The 17,446-nt window shown below is 44.7% G+C and overlaps 6 protein-coding genes across 6 annotated transcripts; 1 reads left to right on the plus strand and 5 right to left on the minus strand.

Moving 5' to 3' along the window:
- Nucleotides 1-1,512: 1,512 nt before the first annotated feature.
- On the minus strand, nucleotides 1,513-2,585 carry H6S33_000468 (uncharacterized protein; the record flags this gene model as incomplete). Its single annotated transcript, XM_044831848.1, has 3 exons — nucleotides 1,513-1,952; nucleotides 2,014-2,428; nucleotides 2,553-2,585. The coding sequence occupies 3 exons, from the start codon at nucleotides 2,583-2,585 to the stop codon at nucleotides 1,513-1,515; spliced, it is 888 nt and encodes a 295-aa protein (XP_044700027.1).
- Nucleotides 2,586-4,060: 1,475 nt separating this feature from the next.
- H6S33_000469 (uncharacterized protein) lies at nucleotides 4,061-5,248 on the minus strand (the record flags this gene model as incomplete). Its single annotated transcript, XM_044831849.1, has 1 exon — nucleotides 4,061-5,248. The coding sequence occupies one exon, from the start codon at nucleotides 5,246-5,248 to the stop codon at nucleotides 4,061-4,063; it is 1,188 nt and encodes a 395-aa protein (XP_044700028.1).
- Nucleotides 5,249-6,836: 1,588 nt separating this feature from the next.
- H6S33_000470 (uncharacterized protein) lies at nucleotides 6,837-8,100 on the minus strand (the record flags this gene model as incomplete). The annotated part of the gene is made up of 6 exons (XM_044831851.1): nucleotides 6,837-7,078; nucleotides 7,146-7,231; nucleotides 7,294-7,363; nucleotides 7,430-7,871; nucleotides 7,948-8,012; nucleotides 8,076-8,100. 6 exons carry the CDS (start codon nucleotides 8,098-8,100, stop codon nucleotides 6,837-6,839), a joined length of 930 nt encoding a protein of 309 aa, XP_044700029.1.
- A 1,007-nt stretch (nucleotides 8,101-9,107) lies between these two features.
- Nucleotides 9,108-9,401, plus strand: H6S33_000471 (uncharacterized protein; the record flags this gene model as incomplete). Its single annotated transcript, XM_044831852.1, has 1 exon — nucleotides 9,108-9,401. The coding sequence occupies one exon, from the start codon at nucleotides 9,108-9,110 to the stop codon at nucleotides 9,399-9,401; it is 294 nt and encodes a 97-aa protein (XP_044700030.1).
- A 1,314-nt stretch (nucleotides 9,402-10,715) lies between these two features.
- H6S33_000472 (uncharacterized protein) lies at nucleotides 10,716-11,831 on the minus strand (the record flags this gene model as incomplete). The annotated part of the gene is made up of 1 exon (XM_044831853.1): nucleotides 10,716-11,831. One exon carries the CDS (start codon nucleotides 11,829-11,831, stop codon nucleotides 10,716-10,718), a length of 1,116 nt encoding a protein of 371 aa, XP_044700031.1.
- Nucleotides 11,832-13,187: 1,356 nt separating this feature from the next.
- On the minus strand, nucleotides 13,188-16,798 carry H6S33_000473 (uncharacterized protein; the record flags this gene model as incomplete). The annotated part of the gene is made up of 5 exons (XM_044831854.1): nucleotides 13,188-13,390; nucleotides 13,452-13,785; nucleotides 13,842-14,241; nucleotides 14,364-16,662; nucleotides 16,753-16,798. The coding sequence occupies 5 exons, from the start codon at nucleotides 16,796-16,798 to the stop codon at nucleotides 13,188-13,190; spliced, it is 3,282 nt and encodes a 1,093-aa protein (XP_044700032.1).
- Nucleotides 16,799-17,446: the final 648 nt, after the last annotated feature.

Below are 17,446 nucleotides of genomic sequence, written 5' to 3' on the forward strand. Positions count from 1 at the left end.
TCTAGAACATACATGTAGTTTTAAACAGATATGTAACCTATACATGTAGCTGGTACAAGCATTTTCCGGCCTTTGGCCGGAGTAGGAACTGTTATGGCTTAAACAATATCAGTTTACCAACGCTTAAGATCACTGAAACCCCAAGATGCCCTGTGCACATATCTGATATACTATTTGGTTGACTCAAGGTATGTTGGAACCAATATCTACTGGCTGACTCAAACATATTTGATAGAGAAAAAGAAAACCCCTCAAACCTGGCCAATCAAAACCTTTAAATAACACATTGCATATCGGTATATCTATATACTTATTAGATATGTATAGATCATTATGCTTGTGTTCGCTATGTTACCGTTTCTTCAACTCCATTGCATATACACTTCCACCAGCTACCTCCATCAATTTATAATAGCTCTATAAGCAGTAATCATTTATGGAATATCGCTAGCAATTCGGCTCTATAGCTATGGTATAATGTACATATACTACTACACAACTCGTTTACGAGGAATATACAAGTAAAACAATGCCTCAATATGTCACAATACCCTCCTTTCGGGAATCGATAAGGTAATCATGAGCGAAGAGCTTTCTTAAATACCACGCGGACCGTAACCTTGAGAAGATCCGATAAGTACTGTGAGCCTAGAAGTGTTGAGATTGGAGATTGGCCCATGCCATTAGATTACAATTGCCATTTCTAAAATAAAAGTGCCAAAGATACCAATCAGAGATTTACAAAGCTGGTGGCGTCTATCGACAAAGCCATCTATAATACGTAATTGATGAATAAACCAATTGCAACCACGCAATCAATACTCATATACTCTTAATACTCGGCACGACGCCCCCAGACTCTGACGTGACCTTATCTTACGGGGCCCGCGGCCGGGGAACGAAGGCCCTGAGTTAGTTTTTAATAAGTGCCTCCTCACTTATAAGGAGGGGCAGTTACGCAGCCTCATATTACTGATCCGATTATAATATTTGGAAGATTGATACTTTATTTTAGGTTGAGGCTGTTGATCCACGTGGAGTAGCCAATCAGAGAGCGATAAGCTCTTACCCCCGGCCCCATGCCCTTCGATCATGATCACTTCGTTCAGGGCATTATGTACTTGGTGAACAAAGTCACTTTTGGATAAACCTCTTATATCACTTCTCTTTATTTACGTACTAAGTATGTAACTACTTTGAACGAAACCCGGGTTCTTCTTTCGGGGGATAGACAGTACTAGTAGTTGTAGCTGCCTGCATGCAAGGTATGATCATGAGCCGGTCAAGCGAGTGATAGTATATGATGCAATACTTCTGCCCCTAGCCAGCGGGTTTGTTCAACTTTTGAATTCTAATTAGCATACCCTGCCCAATCACGATGTACATCGCCTTGGTACATGGATGCACCCTTCTTGAAACATTTGCTTGTTCTTCATAGCAACATTCTTGTAGTCATTTAGCGCAACCACTAAATTACATAACACAAGCAACAGCCCCACAGCCCATCTAAAACTACAAAGTTCCCTTGACAAGCTCTTCAATTTCCTCCTCGCTCAATACCTTGATTCCCAATTCCTCGTTGTTAACATTCTCGAACTTTCCACCGTATCCTTCACCCCACAGACTCCTGTAGATCAGCTTCCAGATGGTGCTGAAATCTCCCTGGGCAAGCTTGGCGTTGGTCTCCTTCTCGACATCGGCTGTGCTCTTCTCCTCAATTGTCCACTTAACACCAGTATGTTTCTCGAAATAGCCTAGGAGGCTACGCTGGGTGGTGACAGCGGAGTGAATATAGAGAACACGGTTCTTGAACACATCGGGCTTTGATAGCGCAACTGCGACTGATTTACCAGTAGAGGCCAGGGTAGTGGTGCTGAAAGGGACAGAACCACCGTCGTAGAGGGTGGCCTTCTTCTCGGCGGTGTTGAAGCCAAGGAAACCAACTTTCAGGCCTATTGATTTGATTTTCACGTTAATCGTGACCAAAGAGCATTGGGGCGCGCGAATACATACCCCAGTCAAAGAAAGGCCCGTTGTTGATAATAATGTAGTTGATCTTGCCCTCTGAAGATTTCTTCTCAAGATACTCCCGTACAGCAACCTTTCCACGAAATACAGCCAGCGTCCGGGTCTTCTCGTTTGAAATATCACCTCCAAACTCGCTGGGTATGAAGTACTTTACACCTGCTTCGATGGCAGCATCGATGAGTTTGATTTGATCATTAAGACCTGTGGCACCGACAGTTGAGACAACGGCATCTTGTCCTTTGAGTGCCGAGACAAGGTCTTCATGCGATGAATAGTCTGCTGTTACAACATTAACTCCGCTGGGTGGATTTTTTGAATCTTTGCGACTAAGAGCTGTGACGTTGAAGTCGGGGTTTGCTTTGAGTGCGTTGAGGACGGCGGGGCCAAGGTTACCGGCGGCCTAGAAGACGTTAGATATCTTTTAAGTCTTTGTTTATATTCCGCTCGTCTACTACTAAACACCGATTTATAGACGAGGGAAATTCCGAGAGAGAGATCGAAATTGATAAGAAGTGTGTACTTACACCGACTTGGATGACGTTCTTAATGGGAGACATTTCGAAGATTGTAATGTTTTAGAGGCTTGAATAAGGTTGGGGAGATTGTTTACTGATGATGTAGTAAGGTGAAGATGTGAGTGATGGTGATGAGACAGAAAGAGAGGAAGAAGTGGTGAATATATATACTTCTGAATATTACCTTACCTAACCTTTTATAGTCAACGATATGCGAATTACTCTGTGTCCCGCATGCAAGAATCACGAAATATGAGGCAATTCTTCACATGTAACATCAACAACCATTGATATCGCGATATTCACGATTTCGAAGCATTTACAAATGCTACCTTTGGATTTTAAATACTACGTGTGATATTACTGAAGATGCCGCGATACCGGCAGATCACCCACATGTAGAGTACGTATTCCTTGCTATTCATCCGGGGTAAAATAAGCACATTCTCGGGTCAGCACTATGTTTGGTCATAGTAATCCGTTTGAATTACCTGAGGTACCATAAAGTGCAAAAAAGGACTATTCTTGGCTCGGAAATGTGCCTGTCTCAGACTGCCTGTGCTCCAGTACTTCAGCAGCCCAAATAGGTAGGCATCAAAGACTACACACGTAAGCTTGGAGAACCTCATAATCTCACTAAATTAGAAAGAACCATCGAAACAAGCTGTGTTCTATCGCGACTTGTATCTATCGTCAACTCGAGAATTCCGTGCGGCTCGGTATCAGAATAGCTAAGCATTTTCCTGCGTGACAAAATATGAGGGGTACAGCGTGATGATTGTGTTGTCACGCAATGGTTGTTGCTTGATAAGCCATTAAAAATCTACAAATTGATTTCTCAGCAAGTGGGGGTGAGAAATAATAGGGTTGTACTGATGTGGTTCATGCAAGAGGCTCTACTGTCCAGTGACGGAAGGATCCCGCGCCGCGGAAAGACCCCTCGGCCGAGTAATTGATACCCCACGTAAAGTATATGCAGGCCTCTCAAAGATAAGTCACGATGGCCTGCAGAGTGTAGTTAGATGGCGGGGTTAGGTTTACTGCTGAGCCAACGCTGCAACTTCAACCTCAACTTCAATTCATACCCTTCCATACATCCATCATATGTGTCGGAAATAACGTACTTTCTCGTAGGTAACACATACATGTAGGCTCCAAGGAATCATAAAGATTTCTAGTTGGCCTTCCTAAGTACCTATTGTACATCTGCTTAACGTAGGTATATTGAAATATCACCCGGCTTGATTTTCAATAGCCGAAGTATGTGTATTAGTTACATGTAATGATCTACTAACCAATGCGACCGCTCGAAACCTGGGTTCAGATCTTTGAGCTACATATTAAGCGAATGATACAACATAACGATCATGTGTCATCACTCGAGGATTGCCAACATGTTAAATAACTTCAATCGGTTCTAATTTCGTGTGGCGTTTGTGTAGGGACGTCGACGTAGTAACCCTGTTTAAAACTACTTAAAACCCTCTAAAATACATTATCTACAAAAGAGACATATCTTAATACCCGTCACAAACTGTAGACTTGGCTCCCTCTGAAGCATCACTTGGAATGACACCCGCCGCAACGGCCTGCTGGTAGCCCCATCTCCAGTCTATCCTGCCACCAATTTTTTCAACCTTCCACGACCAAAAGATCCATCCCGCCTGTTTCTCGTAGCTAATGGTCTGTGCCGCCCACCATTTGCTGTACCATGAAACAGCATCGGAAGCATCAATGCTGAACTCACTGCCATCTTCATCTGCTGGGCTCAAACTCCATTCACCAACAACGACTGGAGTATTTCCACCACGATCATTTGTGCAAGAATGTTGCATATAGGCGTCGCGCGTAGCAGTGACGCCAGAGGTCCATTTAACGTAGTGATGGTCATCATAATATGCATAGGTTTCATCCGTGAGCGCTTTTGTCGGGTTCCCGGACCCCCATTTTTGGTTCATCATCTGAACGTGAAGCTTTTTAGAAGTAGCCACACCAAGCTCCTCCTCCATGGAGTTGATCCTACTCATGGCAGTCGGGTAGTATGTATCTATCATTGTCGTGACCGAGCTGGCAGTCTGAAGAGGTTCATTGACAACTTCAATGGCATATACGGTGTCGAAATTAGAGTTGGTGTGTGTTACATTCGTCATCCACTCGAGCCACTTGTAGGCACGCTCATACTGATAGTCGACATAGAATCCAGGGGTCGACGCATACTGCCCAGTGAACGGCTGATCGGCTTGTTGAGCGCCTGGGGCACCATGAAGGTCGAGGATGATATAGAGCCCCGCATCCTTCGCCCACCCGCAGACCCTCTCAAGGTAGGTGAATCCGCCCTGGGGGAAATGTTCACTATCGGAGTAAACAAGGTCCTCCTTTATCCAGTATCCAAGTGGGATTCGGATAGTATTCAGACCCAACCCCGCAATCTGAGTGATATCGTCCTGGGTGATGAAGGTATCCCAATGTTTTTGAAACGCCGTATTTGCAGCCTCCTGGCCAAGATTCATGACACAGTCGAACTCACTCTTGTATGCTGAGCACCCGATGGTGCTCCAGGACGTTGCCTGCATCCAAGGCTCGATGACAAAAAGACCGCCGAGATTGACACCGCGTATCTTGTCGACGGGGGGAAGCCATGCCCATGAGGCGGGTAATGAGGTAACTGCCAGGAGAGCAGCATATTGAAGGATTGAAGTTTTCATAGCCTCGAACCGTCTGTAGAATAGATGGAACTTAAGAGAGATAGTTATAAGATTTTGGAAATTAACCCGAGTGATGGACAAGAAATCAAAAAGAATGCGTTTGTTGGTTAATAAAAAGCCTAATTTACAAGAACCTTCGACCCTGAACTTACATATAAAATCGGTCACGGCTATCGAAATTAACTTTCCGTATCTTGGTGAGTTTTAGCTAGTAAATTGAAGGGCCGAATTGTTTCACCAGTATACCATGAAAACTAATATCACCGAAGATACCCATTAGGCTTGATAGTGCAGGACCGTCAAACACCTGCACTTAAAATACAGTACTACACAAGCATTGTCCCTAGGACAAGCAATAGCCAAGGTTCTCGGCTCAGGTACCCGAGCTAGCGTTGGTTTCCCCGGTGTCAAACCCCTGCAACCCACCCGGTCGGGTGGTACCATAAATACAAATTCGGTAGGTATGTTTCAGATAAGTAGAATACCTACTCGAGACCTCAACATCCCAGACGACAAGTCCTGGCATTTTGGGGGCATCGATATATACCCCGCAGATCCCGGATGTTGGGCACTGGAAGGATATCAACCGAACACCGACCTCTCTGGGTAGATCCTTCAAGTGATAGAAAACCGCTATAACAAGAGTACTCTACAAGACGCATACAGACATGGTAAAGAGAGAATTAATCAAGACACATCTAATCACAATATTTAATTAGCTTAATGCATAAATGGTCTGTTTTGGCAGGCACTCAATATTGCAATGCCCCTCCCACTTTCCTTTTGGTATTCTGCACTTCCGTGAACGTCATGGTTAATTGCTATGAGGTCTTAGCACCGGGCTGATGTTTGAAGTCCTCCTATCACAATGTGTAAAGCAAGCGGCTTCATAAATTGAGTCTACCGGTGGCGAAGACAGTAGGTCTTCGGCATTAATAAGAAATTCAGGGCCCGTTAAGGAGCTGTCCGGAATGAATTGCCGTTCCGAGAAAATGAGTTGCGTTTAGTAGGCTATTCTGTGTAGGTCCATGGATCTAGAAGACAACCATAAATGTTATTAACCTTGACAGCTCCACTATTCCCAAACAGTATACATCATTTCAAAAAGCCTTTTTAAAAGATTTCCGTTTTCCTATAGTGGCCCGCTCCCAAATAGGTCTCACTAAGATTGATAGCTTCTATGGAGGCGGAGCGGTTGTCGAATAAAGCTGAGCATGAACTAGATGGATAGGTAGATGGTAGGGGAAAGATAGATGCATATCGTGGGCAGGCGGCGAGAAGGAACTGGTCAAGCCGGGCACTAAACGGCGCATCATTTTTAAACACTGTCCCAAGGTTCTCCGTTTTTTTTTTTTTTGTAACTGCCCGCTCCCAAGCAGGCTCTGAGTGTATCTCTTAGGCTATCAGGCCTGTGTGGCACCCAAGTAAGAGTCGAACTTGTTAGTTTACAAGCGGTCCTTTGTCCCCAACATTTGGTCCGCTTGGGAGCTAAGTCGTCAAAACCTTCATTTTGTCGGTATATATTGTTGTGCCCTTGGGTATCTAGACAAGCTATAGGAAAATAGAAACAAACTACCGCCTGCACTATTTAAGAAAAGTATCCGGGCATCAACCATTCCAATTTCTTCACCGTCTCCGCACCTCTCCCAGCCGGTGCAGTGCAGCACGCGAACTTTGAGGAACCTTCCACATGTTTGGCGTTGACAAGGTCCTGGTGCTCCTCCTTGACCAACTCCTGAAGAACAGCGGCGACAAGACGTTTTGCATTGGCACCATTAGCGTGCATATTACCCATAACTGTCTCGACAGTAACGGCCTCTTCGCCGACCTCTATGATCAAAAGCAAACTTATCAGTGGTAGTCCTAATTGGAAATGGAGATGGGGATGGGGGCAAACTCCAGCAATCATAATCAGTTGACATGCAGATCATGCAGTAAGCAAGCTCAGCCTCGCGGGCAAGCTTTGATTCTGGAAGAGCTGACCTGGGGGATAAATTAGTTACGAATCAACATATATATCTCATCTCATAAGCGATTTCACTTACATGTTAATCACATCTCCGCCCCATGATCTGTAGAGGTTGCTCTCCGCCCTAGTACTGAATTGAGGGCCCTCTATTTTGCTAAATCAGTATCAAGAATTCACACCTAAAGGGTTCAAAATTCTCTGGTGATCAATACCCATACAAATCAAAAGTTTGTCGCTATGAAGCTTGACATCTGTTCCTTCGAGAACACCGTTGCTGGCAACCCTTTCGATAACCCTCGAAAGGGCAGCATCGAACGGATCAGCGAAACCAACATGTCCTACAACACCCTTCTCAAAGAAAGTAAAATCTCTGATTCCCTTCGTACGATCGATAATTTGTGACGGGATGACAAAGTCTCTGGGCTTGATCTCTTCCTGCAAACTACCGACGGCAGAAAATGCGATCACAGACCTGACACCGATGGAGCGTAGGGCGGCAATGTTGGCACGGTTGGGAACTTCTGTGGGTGTAAGTTCATGGTGGAGACCGTGTCGGGAGAGGAAAGCAATGGGGGCTCCGGTAGATGTTTGTAAGATCGTGATCGGGGAGGACGGCTTTCCATACGGAGTGTCGATCTCTAGCGACGCAACAGCCTAATAGGAACAGTCAGTTATTGCATTGATTTCGACGGTTATAAAATGAGGGAGGGTGGGGAGAGAAATAACTCACGGTGAAGCCTTCGTGCTCAAGATGTGATATTCCGGTACCGCCAATCACAGCTATCCTAACAGGATCTTCGTTATGGCAAGTAAGTACACGCAATATAGGGATTTTCGGTTATAGTTGAAGAAATATACCTGAGTAGGTTTTTGGCAACGACATCTTGCTATTTGAGAAAGAATAAAATACGCCAGTCAACTGCACAAATTTTCGACCTTGAACGAGATTCTACCAGAAAATATTGCCCCGCACGGCCTACAAGAAGAACCTGGACCTGGACAACAAGGTACAAGTGTTACCCGGCCGTTTTGAATACATGTATGTAGCCAAGCCATTAGACGATTAGAAATCTTGACTCGAAAGCTATGGACACTAGCGCTAGCAATAGATTCAGAAGAAATTGTTGAAAAGCCGACGGGCTAGTTGAAAAGTCAACGAGCTATTTTGTGGTGAAGGAACGTAACCGTAGGCAACCGTAGGCAACCGTAAAGCCTTGCTGTCCTCGCCCAAACTCACTCGCTTTGCGAGCAAGGCCGAGATCTTGATAAGATCCCCGCTTCATCTTTCTTATCGGATCACATCAAGTACGTACTCTAGATACGTATACATATCTGTTCCGAAATGATGAAACCTCTTCAACTTGTGAAACCAAACTCTCGTCTGAACCTCCGGCCTAGAACTCTCTCATTACGCAATATTTGATCGAACCTCTTTTAAAGACCCGCAACCGCCACCATATATTTAGCGCGCTCCACAGCCGATGGCGTTAAGTTAGGACTCCGCGCCCGGCCCGAGATTGGGGTGATATTACAGAATGGCGTAACGATTTTGCGCCTCTTTGATATTGATATCTTTTGCCACGAAATATTGGATATAAGGCATCCATTTTCGATTTGACCGTGTTTTATTTCATTCTCGAAGTATATTCGATCCTCAGCCTTTAGAGTACAGCTTGGTAAGGAATAATATCCATGATTCAATATTTATCCTCAATCCATATATATATCTGATGAGATGAATGCGCAGACAAGCCTTTTATTCAGTACCAACTCATACTTCTTTTTGCAAATTCAAATACTTTAAAGGTTATTAATTCCATGTCCCGACTCTACAAACTCCAAGCCAAGCTAACCCACATGCCAGTCAAAATGTTCGGCTCAATCACCACAATGTTCTTATTCATTGTCTTTATGCTTTCTACGATCGTCGCCAGCACTGGCTGGCATATGGACGTAAACTACGCCGACGGGGCTACTGTAAAGCTTAAAGGCCATACCAACTCTGGGTGTACGAAATTCAAAAAGACGGGCTCTGAGATCACTTCAGTATTTTTCGACACTTCGTTGTTGGCGGATACCTTTGTTCTCTACGGTGAGGATGGCTGCAAGGACGAAGTATACAAGGGGAAGAAGGGGAACAATAATGTTCCTAACGATTACTATGCGGCTTATAAGGTGTATTAAATCATGTATACCAACGTACCAGGCGAGGCGCGAAATTGAGGAGTACGCAAATAGTTAAAAGATATTCGAACTATCAGACTCATGCATGAGTCTATGCAAAGATTTCTGTCATAATTTGAAAACAATAACTTAATCTGGGTACTACATGTAGTTATGGTGACGATGTATCCTTGTGATTTCTTAATTTTTGTTTCCAAATTACTAACAGCAAGAAGTCATGTTCACAAGTTATCACTCGAAAACCTATGGTCACGTGTTTGTCGAACATAAAGTACAGGTATTCCCATATCCCATACTTGCGTAACGAGGCAAGCTTGAGGTTCAAAGTTTATGAGCCCAAATGTACTTAATACATGTGCTTGAGATCTTCCTAGCCTTCTAATTCATATCACAGCTTCATCCGGCATTACATGTATTAGTTATTAATGCAGTACATGCACATATAGTTTCGTGTAGCTCTAATGATTAGTACGTTAGTACTTATATGCGTGTCTATTAGTTACTGTCATATATCTGCATATATGTGTAGCTGTCTTCTCACAAGGAAGGTTCATTTATAACTGAAGTAGACGAAAGGTATTCATTCATAGATAATCACTCGTCATTCCTGTTTCACCAACCATCACTCGGAGCACTCTGAAACTACATGCAAGTTGGTTGCTGATTTCATACATGTATGTATGGGCGGCACCACGCCCCACACCCTGGATTAGGACTACATGTATGTGCGGGATACGATCATCAAGTACGTAATATTTCCCCTCACGTGAGTAAGTTTGGCCTCACTTAGAGCAAACATTGATTATATTGTCAAGATCACTTTGTACTACATATATAGCCTCAGTTAGAAACAGAAATAGTTCCGCTACCATGGTACATATCAAACGCATGGCAAGCTTAAGGATAGAGTGCCTGTTTGATTCGGTTGGTGCTACGTGCGGTGGTACAAAACTGGACGTCTCGCGTAATTACCACGCACTCTGCTGCCCTAGTTTTTCGAGTTAATCAAGTGATACATGGGCCTAGTCTTGTTTCCGGACCCATTCGGTGTTTTCTTTTGGAGCTGGTTGACTATTAGTTAATATAGGTATAGACTAAAAGGCTACCATTTTGATAGAGAAATAAAGAATCACCAAAGGTAGTTTGATTCCCATAGAGGAGCTTAAAGTTTACAATTTTTATTTCATTCTACACTACGCTCACAGATCTATACTATGCGGATAGATCTACACTGTGTATACAGACACAGAAGGCATTGGCTCTACTTTTCAAAGAAAAGCGGATAAAACAAGTCGAAAGAAAAAAGAAAAAGGACTACCAGTTCTTACTTCCAAAGAACACCCTTCTTCGCTTCATATCGAGCCTGGCTCGCATAGGAATCTTTCTCGGCTTAATTCTCCTCTTCTCGACCCAAGGCACCCCAAACTCCTCAAAGATCTTCTTCGAGCAGGAGCGCCTTGGGTCCTCCGACCTTGCAAATCCTTGGAACGAGGAGTGGTCAGTGGTTATGGCCCTCCCCACAAACCTGACCACTCTGTCGATCCAATCAACCGCCATTTCTCCAGTGACTGCTGCGTCTCCCTGCCTAAACTCCACGGTTCCATGGGTCTTGACCGCATTCAAATTGTACTTGAAAAACTTGTGGGGGCCGATGAGGTTGAGGAGCTCATGCTGTGTGAGAGTGTTTTCGAGAAGCTCGATAGCTTCGAGCTTGGTGTAGCTGGAGAGATTGTCGCCATGGCGGTTGCTGGAGAGACACCAGTTTTTTTCCGCCTGGCGGTGGGCGGGATGGTATTTGTCTATCGAGGACTCGAAAATCACAATGGCCTTTGCTATTTTTTTGAGGTGGTCCAGACCCCAACCTTCTCCGTATCCAACATGGACATGGAGGCCAGTCGTGAAGTTGAAGCGGCAATCGAAACTTGCCCCGAGATGCTCCATCACCGTGGGGATGATGTATTTCCACGATCGATTACGAAGGATTGGTGTGCAAATTTCGACAGCGTATCCTGGAATTTCCTCCCCCATGTCCTCATCATAAATAATGTTACTGACCGACTTTTCGTCAGTGACAATGAACCGTTTACGGTTCGGGTAGCTCCCAGTAAACTGGGTCCAGACATCTGTCTGGATCGATGCTGCGTTCATGGCGTCTCTGACAACTTCAAAGATAGTTGCCTCCTCCATAGCCAGCTGACTCAAGGTCGCTTGAGTAAGATTGACAATAATCATCTCGAGCTCCATGCCGATAGAAATATTGCCAATAAGGTTGTTTTTTTGGGAGCTGTTGGAGGTTTGGAGGTAGGCAGCTGGAAGCCGCAGAAGAAAGCTCTTCCTGCACTCCGAAAGTTCTTGGAGAATAGCCTGAGGGCTGAAAAAAGGAAGAAGTGCTGGGTTGAAGGGCCGCCTGTTCTGGTTATGGGTGGACATCGTGGGATTTTATATGTGGGTATCTTGTCGTGTGAGAAAGTATCAAGAAGGGTTGTGGTGTCGGTGTTAGAAGTAAACTCGCCTACATATGAGATCACTCGGTCTACGGAACCATAACGGCTGCAGCCTACGACTACTCGGTATACTACACTTTAGTCTCTTTTTTTAGCCCTTGATAATAGACAATGTTCGTACTTACCGCTCGGGACACACATGAAATACGTAAGGATTTCGGATGTTATGTATATATCTCAATAAGGTTGGATCAAGCAGTATGATACAATAGAATTTATAAATACATGTATCAATATAATATAAGTGTAGGTTGAGACTTAAAATCTTGGGTGAGTGTGCATGATGTGGCAAGAAAATGAAAACAATAACCACTGGATATTCTAAGTTTACAAACCCTAGGATTTTGAGCTACTACATGTATTTGTGCTCTAGATAATGGAATTTTTTTCTCTCAGTACACATCGAGACAACTCGATCGAGGTATCTCATAGACCGCATAGAGTTTAGAACTCTGTACGTAATGAAAGGTCTGAGAGATTGTTTATCTCGGGCCTACATACATGTAGCTTTCTGCCATGGCTCGTGATTTTAAAAACCAATACATTACATACAGGTATGTACGTATTCTGATCGATCATACAATTTCTCTTCTGGCACTGCTGTTGGGAAATATAATCGTTGAATTACAACCACATGTATTTATAGAGACCCAGTACATAATACATACGTGAATATATATTATGAGGCCTGAGAATTTCTATCACCCAACACAACTCAAAGACTTAAGAGTACAAGTAGGTGGTTCCCGGGTATGTCCATCAGCTGGCTAATATCCCATTGAGCATCTCCTTTGTGAGAGGCGATGTTCGTTGAAGAGATCCAGTGGTAGAGAAATTCTTTTGAAATGTACTAGATATCGTCACATGCAGCACTTGTAAGCAAGATATGAAATTTGGTGCATCCGTAGAGTTTCTCAATCCATTGAAGGATCGAATTAATTACTCCGTACCATCCAACGAAAGTTACAAAAAGCAAAATCAGACATGACCCAAAGATAGCAAACATTTTAGTCCTTAGTGAAAAGGGGGACATTCTGTTTTTTACCCCCCCCCCGCGGTGGGACTTGAAGAGGATATGAGAATGTAAAATAGGATCAGCAAGGAATTGGACCCGCTTAAAAGAAACCCTGAATACCAGGAAAAATCGCCAATGCAAATAACCCCCTCCCACTTCCTCTCCCAAATCTATCTATACGAAGAAGAAGAAAAAACGAAACAGAAAGCAAATTTCCCGCCCAATAGACACCCATCTCATTGAACCTTCTACAGATTACCTCTACCGTTAATTGGCCCCAGTAGCAATGGAAACCAGGTTATCATAACCACGGATGAGGTTTTGATCTTCGTTATAAAGAAATTGAACCAATTGGACAAGCTTTTGACGAGTCTCCGGATTTACTTGTTCGTCAGGGGGTGACAGTACTGAAGCGATGATGGGAACGAACTGTCCAGTCATGCTACCAACAATCTGGTTTCTTTCTTGGTCTATTACACAGAAAAAGAATTAGTCAAAGTAGCCAGTAGTGGTATCCAGGAAATCCCTTACAAAGTTTTACAAGCATAGTATAGATAGGTTCATTCTCTTCGTAGTCTTCCTTCAAAGGAAGCACATTGGCAATCACCGGAAGGACCTCGCTCAAGGGCACATTGTTGGGGTGAGCCATGATCATTCTTGAAACGCAACCACAAGCATTATCAAGCATCCTGTAACTCTGATCTTGCAAAAGAGGTTCTAGTTTGCGAAGAATAGTGCTGTAGTTACTGGTGATTAACTGGGTGTTTTGGGATTTGATACACAATAATCCCATGGCGTAGGCGGCATTTGACCTCGTTTCTGGGTCTGCGTCCGAAAGCTTGTGCATGAGGATTTTCAACAATTGCTATTGTTGAGATGTTAGAATATTTGATACACGTTTTTAGAGCAGATATCACTTACTTCGGTCCTAGGAGTGCACCCTTCTTCCATATACTTGATACAATCGGCAATCACACCTACACTAGTTGATCGTTCAATTGCTTCTGAAGATGAGGCAAATTTGATGAGATGGCTTCCGACAATTTCCCACATCTCGTTGAATTGGGTACCAAGAGCCGTGGCGAGACCCAGGATCACGTCCATGGCCGTATCAATCAAATGCCAATCATATTCAGAAGATTCTTGGAGTTCTGGTAAATCGTCTTCCTCGTCATCGTCCAACTGGCAGGGGTGTTGTTTTTTGAGGATCAATACAAGTTGGGTAGCGAGCTCGACTAAGTTTGCTGAGTCGGCAAGGAAAGCAGGCCCGCATAGCTTGAGGGTCTCTGCAATGTTGCGACAGATATCAGTCACGGTGCCCCTAGAAGTTTCCATTAGCTAGCGCGCTCTTGCCAGAAATTCAGTTTTCAAAAGAGAAGGCTTTCATAATAACTTTTTTAAGAATTGGTATGAAATATTTTTAGGGGGGAAGGGGGTGCTTGCCTATCAGTCTCGTTCTTCCAGTTCACGATTGTACATGTGATGACAACAGTCCCAAGCTTCTGCAATTCTGGTGATGGTTGCACCTTCAACGGCAGTCCAGGCTGCCACTTTGCCATTCCCTGGTTCTCCATGACTTGCCAAAGGGTAGCATAGGCTCTCCATAGTGTACTGATGCTTGCCTTGCGGACACCCTCATACGGATGTTGGGCTTTTTCAGCAAGGAGCTCAACAGTTTTTTCGAGGTACTGGAGGTATCCTTCTTTGCAATGACTCAAAACATCTCCAATGACTTCAGCGGCAACTTCTTTCTCCAAAGCTACAGCACTAACAGCAGTGAAATCGTCCCAAAGCGCTTCGTCATCTTCGTCATCCTCAACTTCAATGTCGGCAATTTCGGCGTTAATATCGGATCCCAGAGATGCTCTCTGAGTGCCTTCAGCACCAACACTGGTGATATTTCCAGCAAAAAGTCCCTCGATATCCGCCTCGATATCGGTCTCAGTTTGCTCCAGACTCGAAAATAATGCCTGTGTAACATTTGGAAGGAAGGTAACAAAGTTTTCACCATAGACCTTTGCCATAGTAGCAAAAAACATGAAACTTGTTTCTCTCAGACGCGGGTGTCCCAAATTCAATGCGTCCTCAGTGGATTGCATTAGTGGTTCTACGTACGGAGAAAAAGCTTGCATGCCCACCGACTCCGCAATAGCAGCCATGGCATCGACGACAACACCTCTGAGATCAAGCTCCTCCTCTGAGTCTTTGACCGAGATATAGGGCGACAGGGCATTCATAGTTTCCACGAAATATACGGTGAAACTGTCCTTGGCAGCCATAGCTGTGGAGCCAATGCCACCAACAGCAGCCGCCTTGAGCTTAAGATCTTCCTGGCTAAACATTCGGAATAATCTAGGCATTATCTGGGGGAGGTATGATGTGACGTCGGATTGCTCAATCCCAACAAGCACTGCATCGATAGCGTTGCAAGCTGCCTTCCAAATATCTAAACCGTCACTGGAATCAAGCATTGCAATGAGAGCTGGAATCAATCTAGCATGCTCCTTGCCCATATCTTCGGCGAGATCATCCGCCAACTGGGCAATGGTGTGTAGCGCCGCCTGTCTCACCCTAGATTCGGGGTCGGCCAGAAGAGTGAGAACAACTGGGAAGATGTGTTCGATTTGCGTGGCGATAAAGTCCGGGGCACCTTCTACACACATTCCCAGGGCTAAAACTGCGGCCTTTCTGTAGTCTGGGTCCTGATGTGATACGTATCCCGGGAGAGCATTCAACAATGGCACAACCACTTGACTGGGGGGTAAAGATGCGGAGAGGTAATCAAGGAGTCCCAATGCTGATCTTGACGGGGTCATGTCATCGCTGTCCTCGATCTCTTTGAACTCAGTCACAATTCCCAGTGCGCGAAGTGTAAGCTCCTCCCCAACCCGTAGACCTTGCATTTTCATTTTCTTGTATCGCAGGCAAGACATGAGGAAAGAGATGGCCTTCGATCTGAAGTCATCGTCAATTTCTTTCGAAGAAGCCATTTCCGAGAAAAATTGAACCAGATCACGGAAGTGAGTTGAGATGAGTGCAGGATCTCCAATCAACAGTGTCTGGAAGACCTCAAAAGAGGGATTGGCCTTTTCCTCGTCTCCCGAAGCAACAAGCTCTCGCAAAACGTTGACCATGGAAGGGAGTACATCTCTAAACGCAGAAACACCCTCAGGATGATCTTCGGAGTTGAGAGACTCAGCCATTTTACCGAGTGCAAGGAGAGTGTTGAGACGAACAGCCATGCTCTCCTGGTCGACAATTGTTCTGCTGAAAAGCTGGAGGAAGTCCCTCCACCTATCTGCTACAGCATCCTCGAGGGTTTCTAAGAGGGTATAGAGGATGTAAACACCAACTTCACGGTCCTCTGCTTTAGGAGACATCGCTGCCTCAAGCAGGTATCCAGGTAGCTCCAACCACTCGCCTACCGACAAATCAATCTTTGCAATGGCAGAGATAGCTCGAGCAGAGGAATGTTTGACTAGAGAGTTGGGCTCAGCAATTGTTGATTGAAGCAGCGAATCCCGAAGCTGTGGCTTCATTTCTGCGGGAATTTTTGACGGAGCATTGTTCCTAACACCCCAAAATTGAGGGATCAAGTTACGGGTCTCAACAGCGGCCATTTGGCGGACTTGAGGATTAGGATGAGCCTTCAGGATGTGAATCAAGGTCGGAAGCGACTCGGGGTTGGAGTAGAAATCCCGGCGGAGGGTTGTTGTCGCATTCTTGACGATATTAGTATCCGCTGTATACATGCAATGTTTCTATTAGCTTATGGATCCTTTTAGGAGGAAACTTTTATGAGAAGTAATAGGAATCGGCTGAGGGAAATTACGAGTGAGAATTTGCTCCAAGAGCTGAACGAGACGTTGTTCGTCCATTTTTTCTTTATTGACGGCACAGGCCCGTATACCCCACAGAAGAAAACTTGTGAAGGTAGCGGAAGAAGGAGTCGAGCGGAGACGAAAGAGAGCAGCTGTTGAGGGTGGAAATAATCGGGCTTCGAGCAGTATTTGAAGTGGTGGGGCAAATTCGGCGGGGTAATTTTTTAAAAAGTTTTTGTCAACGAATGTGCCAAGAACTGACTGCCACAGGGTTCCAGCCTTCCAGGGACCATAGACCCAATTTTAATCTACATGTAGTTAGGCATAACAGAGACGGCGATAAGTGACCTGGCTCTTCTCTAGGCAGGCGCTAGATGTGCTCAACTAATGGTATAGTACGCTACACAGCTGCAGTCGCGGTCTTTGTACTAGCTATAGGGGCATATAGCTAGAGGTGATAATATTGAGATATCATGTCGTTGCCCTCGAGCACCGCTGCCTGAGGATAATGAAAATCGCAGATCTTCCCTGATTGCGGATGCAAGATAGAGAGTCCACCGGGTGCCCTCTCGATCCACCTGCGATTCCTTGTGATTTCTTGAAATGGCACCCCTTGGACGATTTATTAGGGTTAATCGTGCACTAGGATCCGGAGGTTGTATTCAATTTACGCGTTTTCTATAGCATGAGTATCGGTTTTGACAG

Source organism: Morchella sextelata, assembly GCF_020137385.1.
Source record: "Morchella sextelata strain SCLS chromosome Unknown scls_1, whole genome shotgun sequence".
NCBI lineage: Eukaryota > Fungi > Ascomycota > Pezizomycetes > Pezizales > Morchellaceae > Morchella > Morchella sextelata.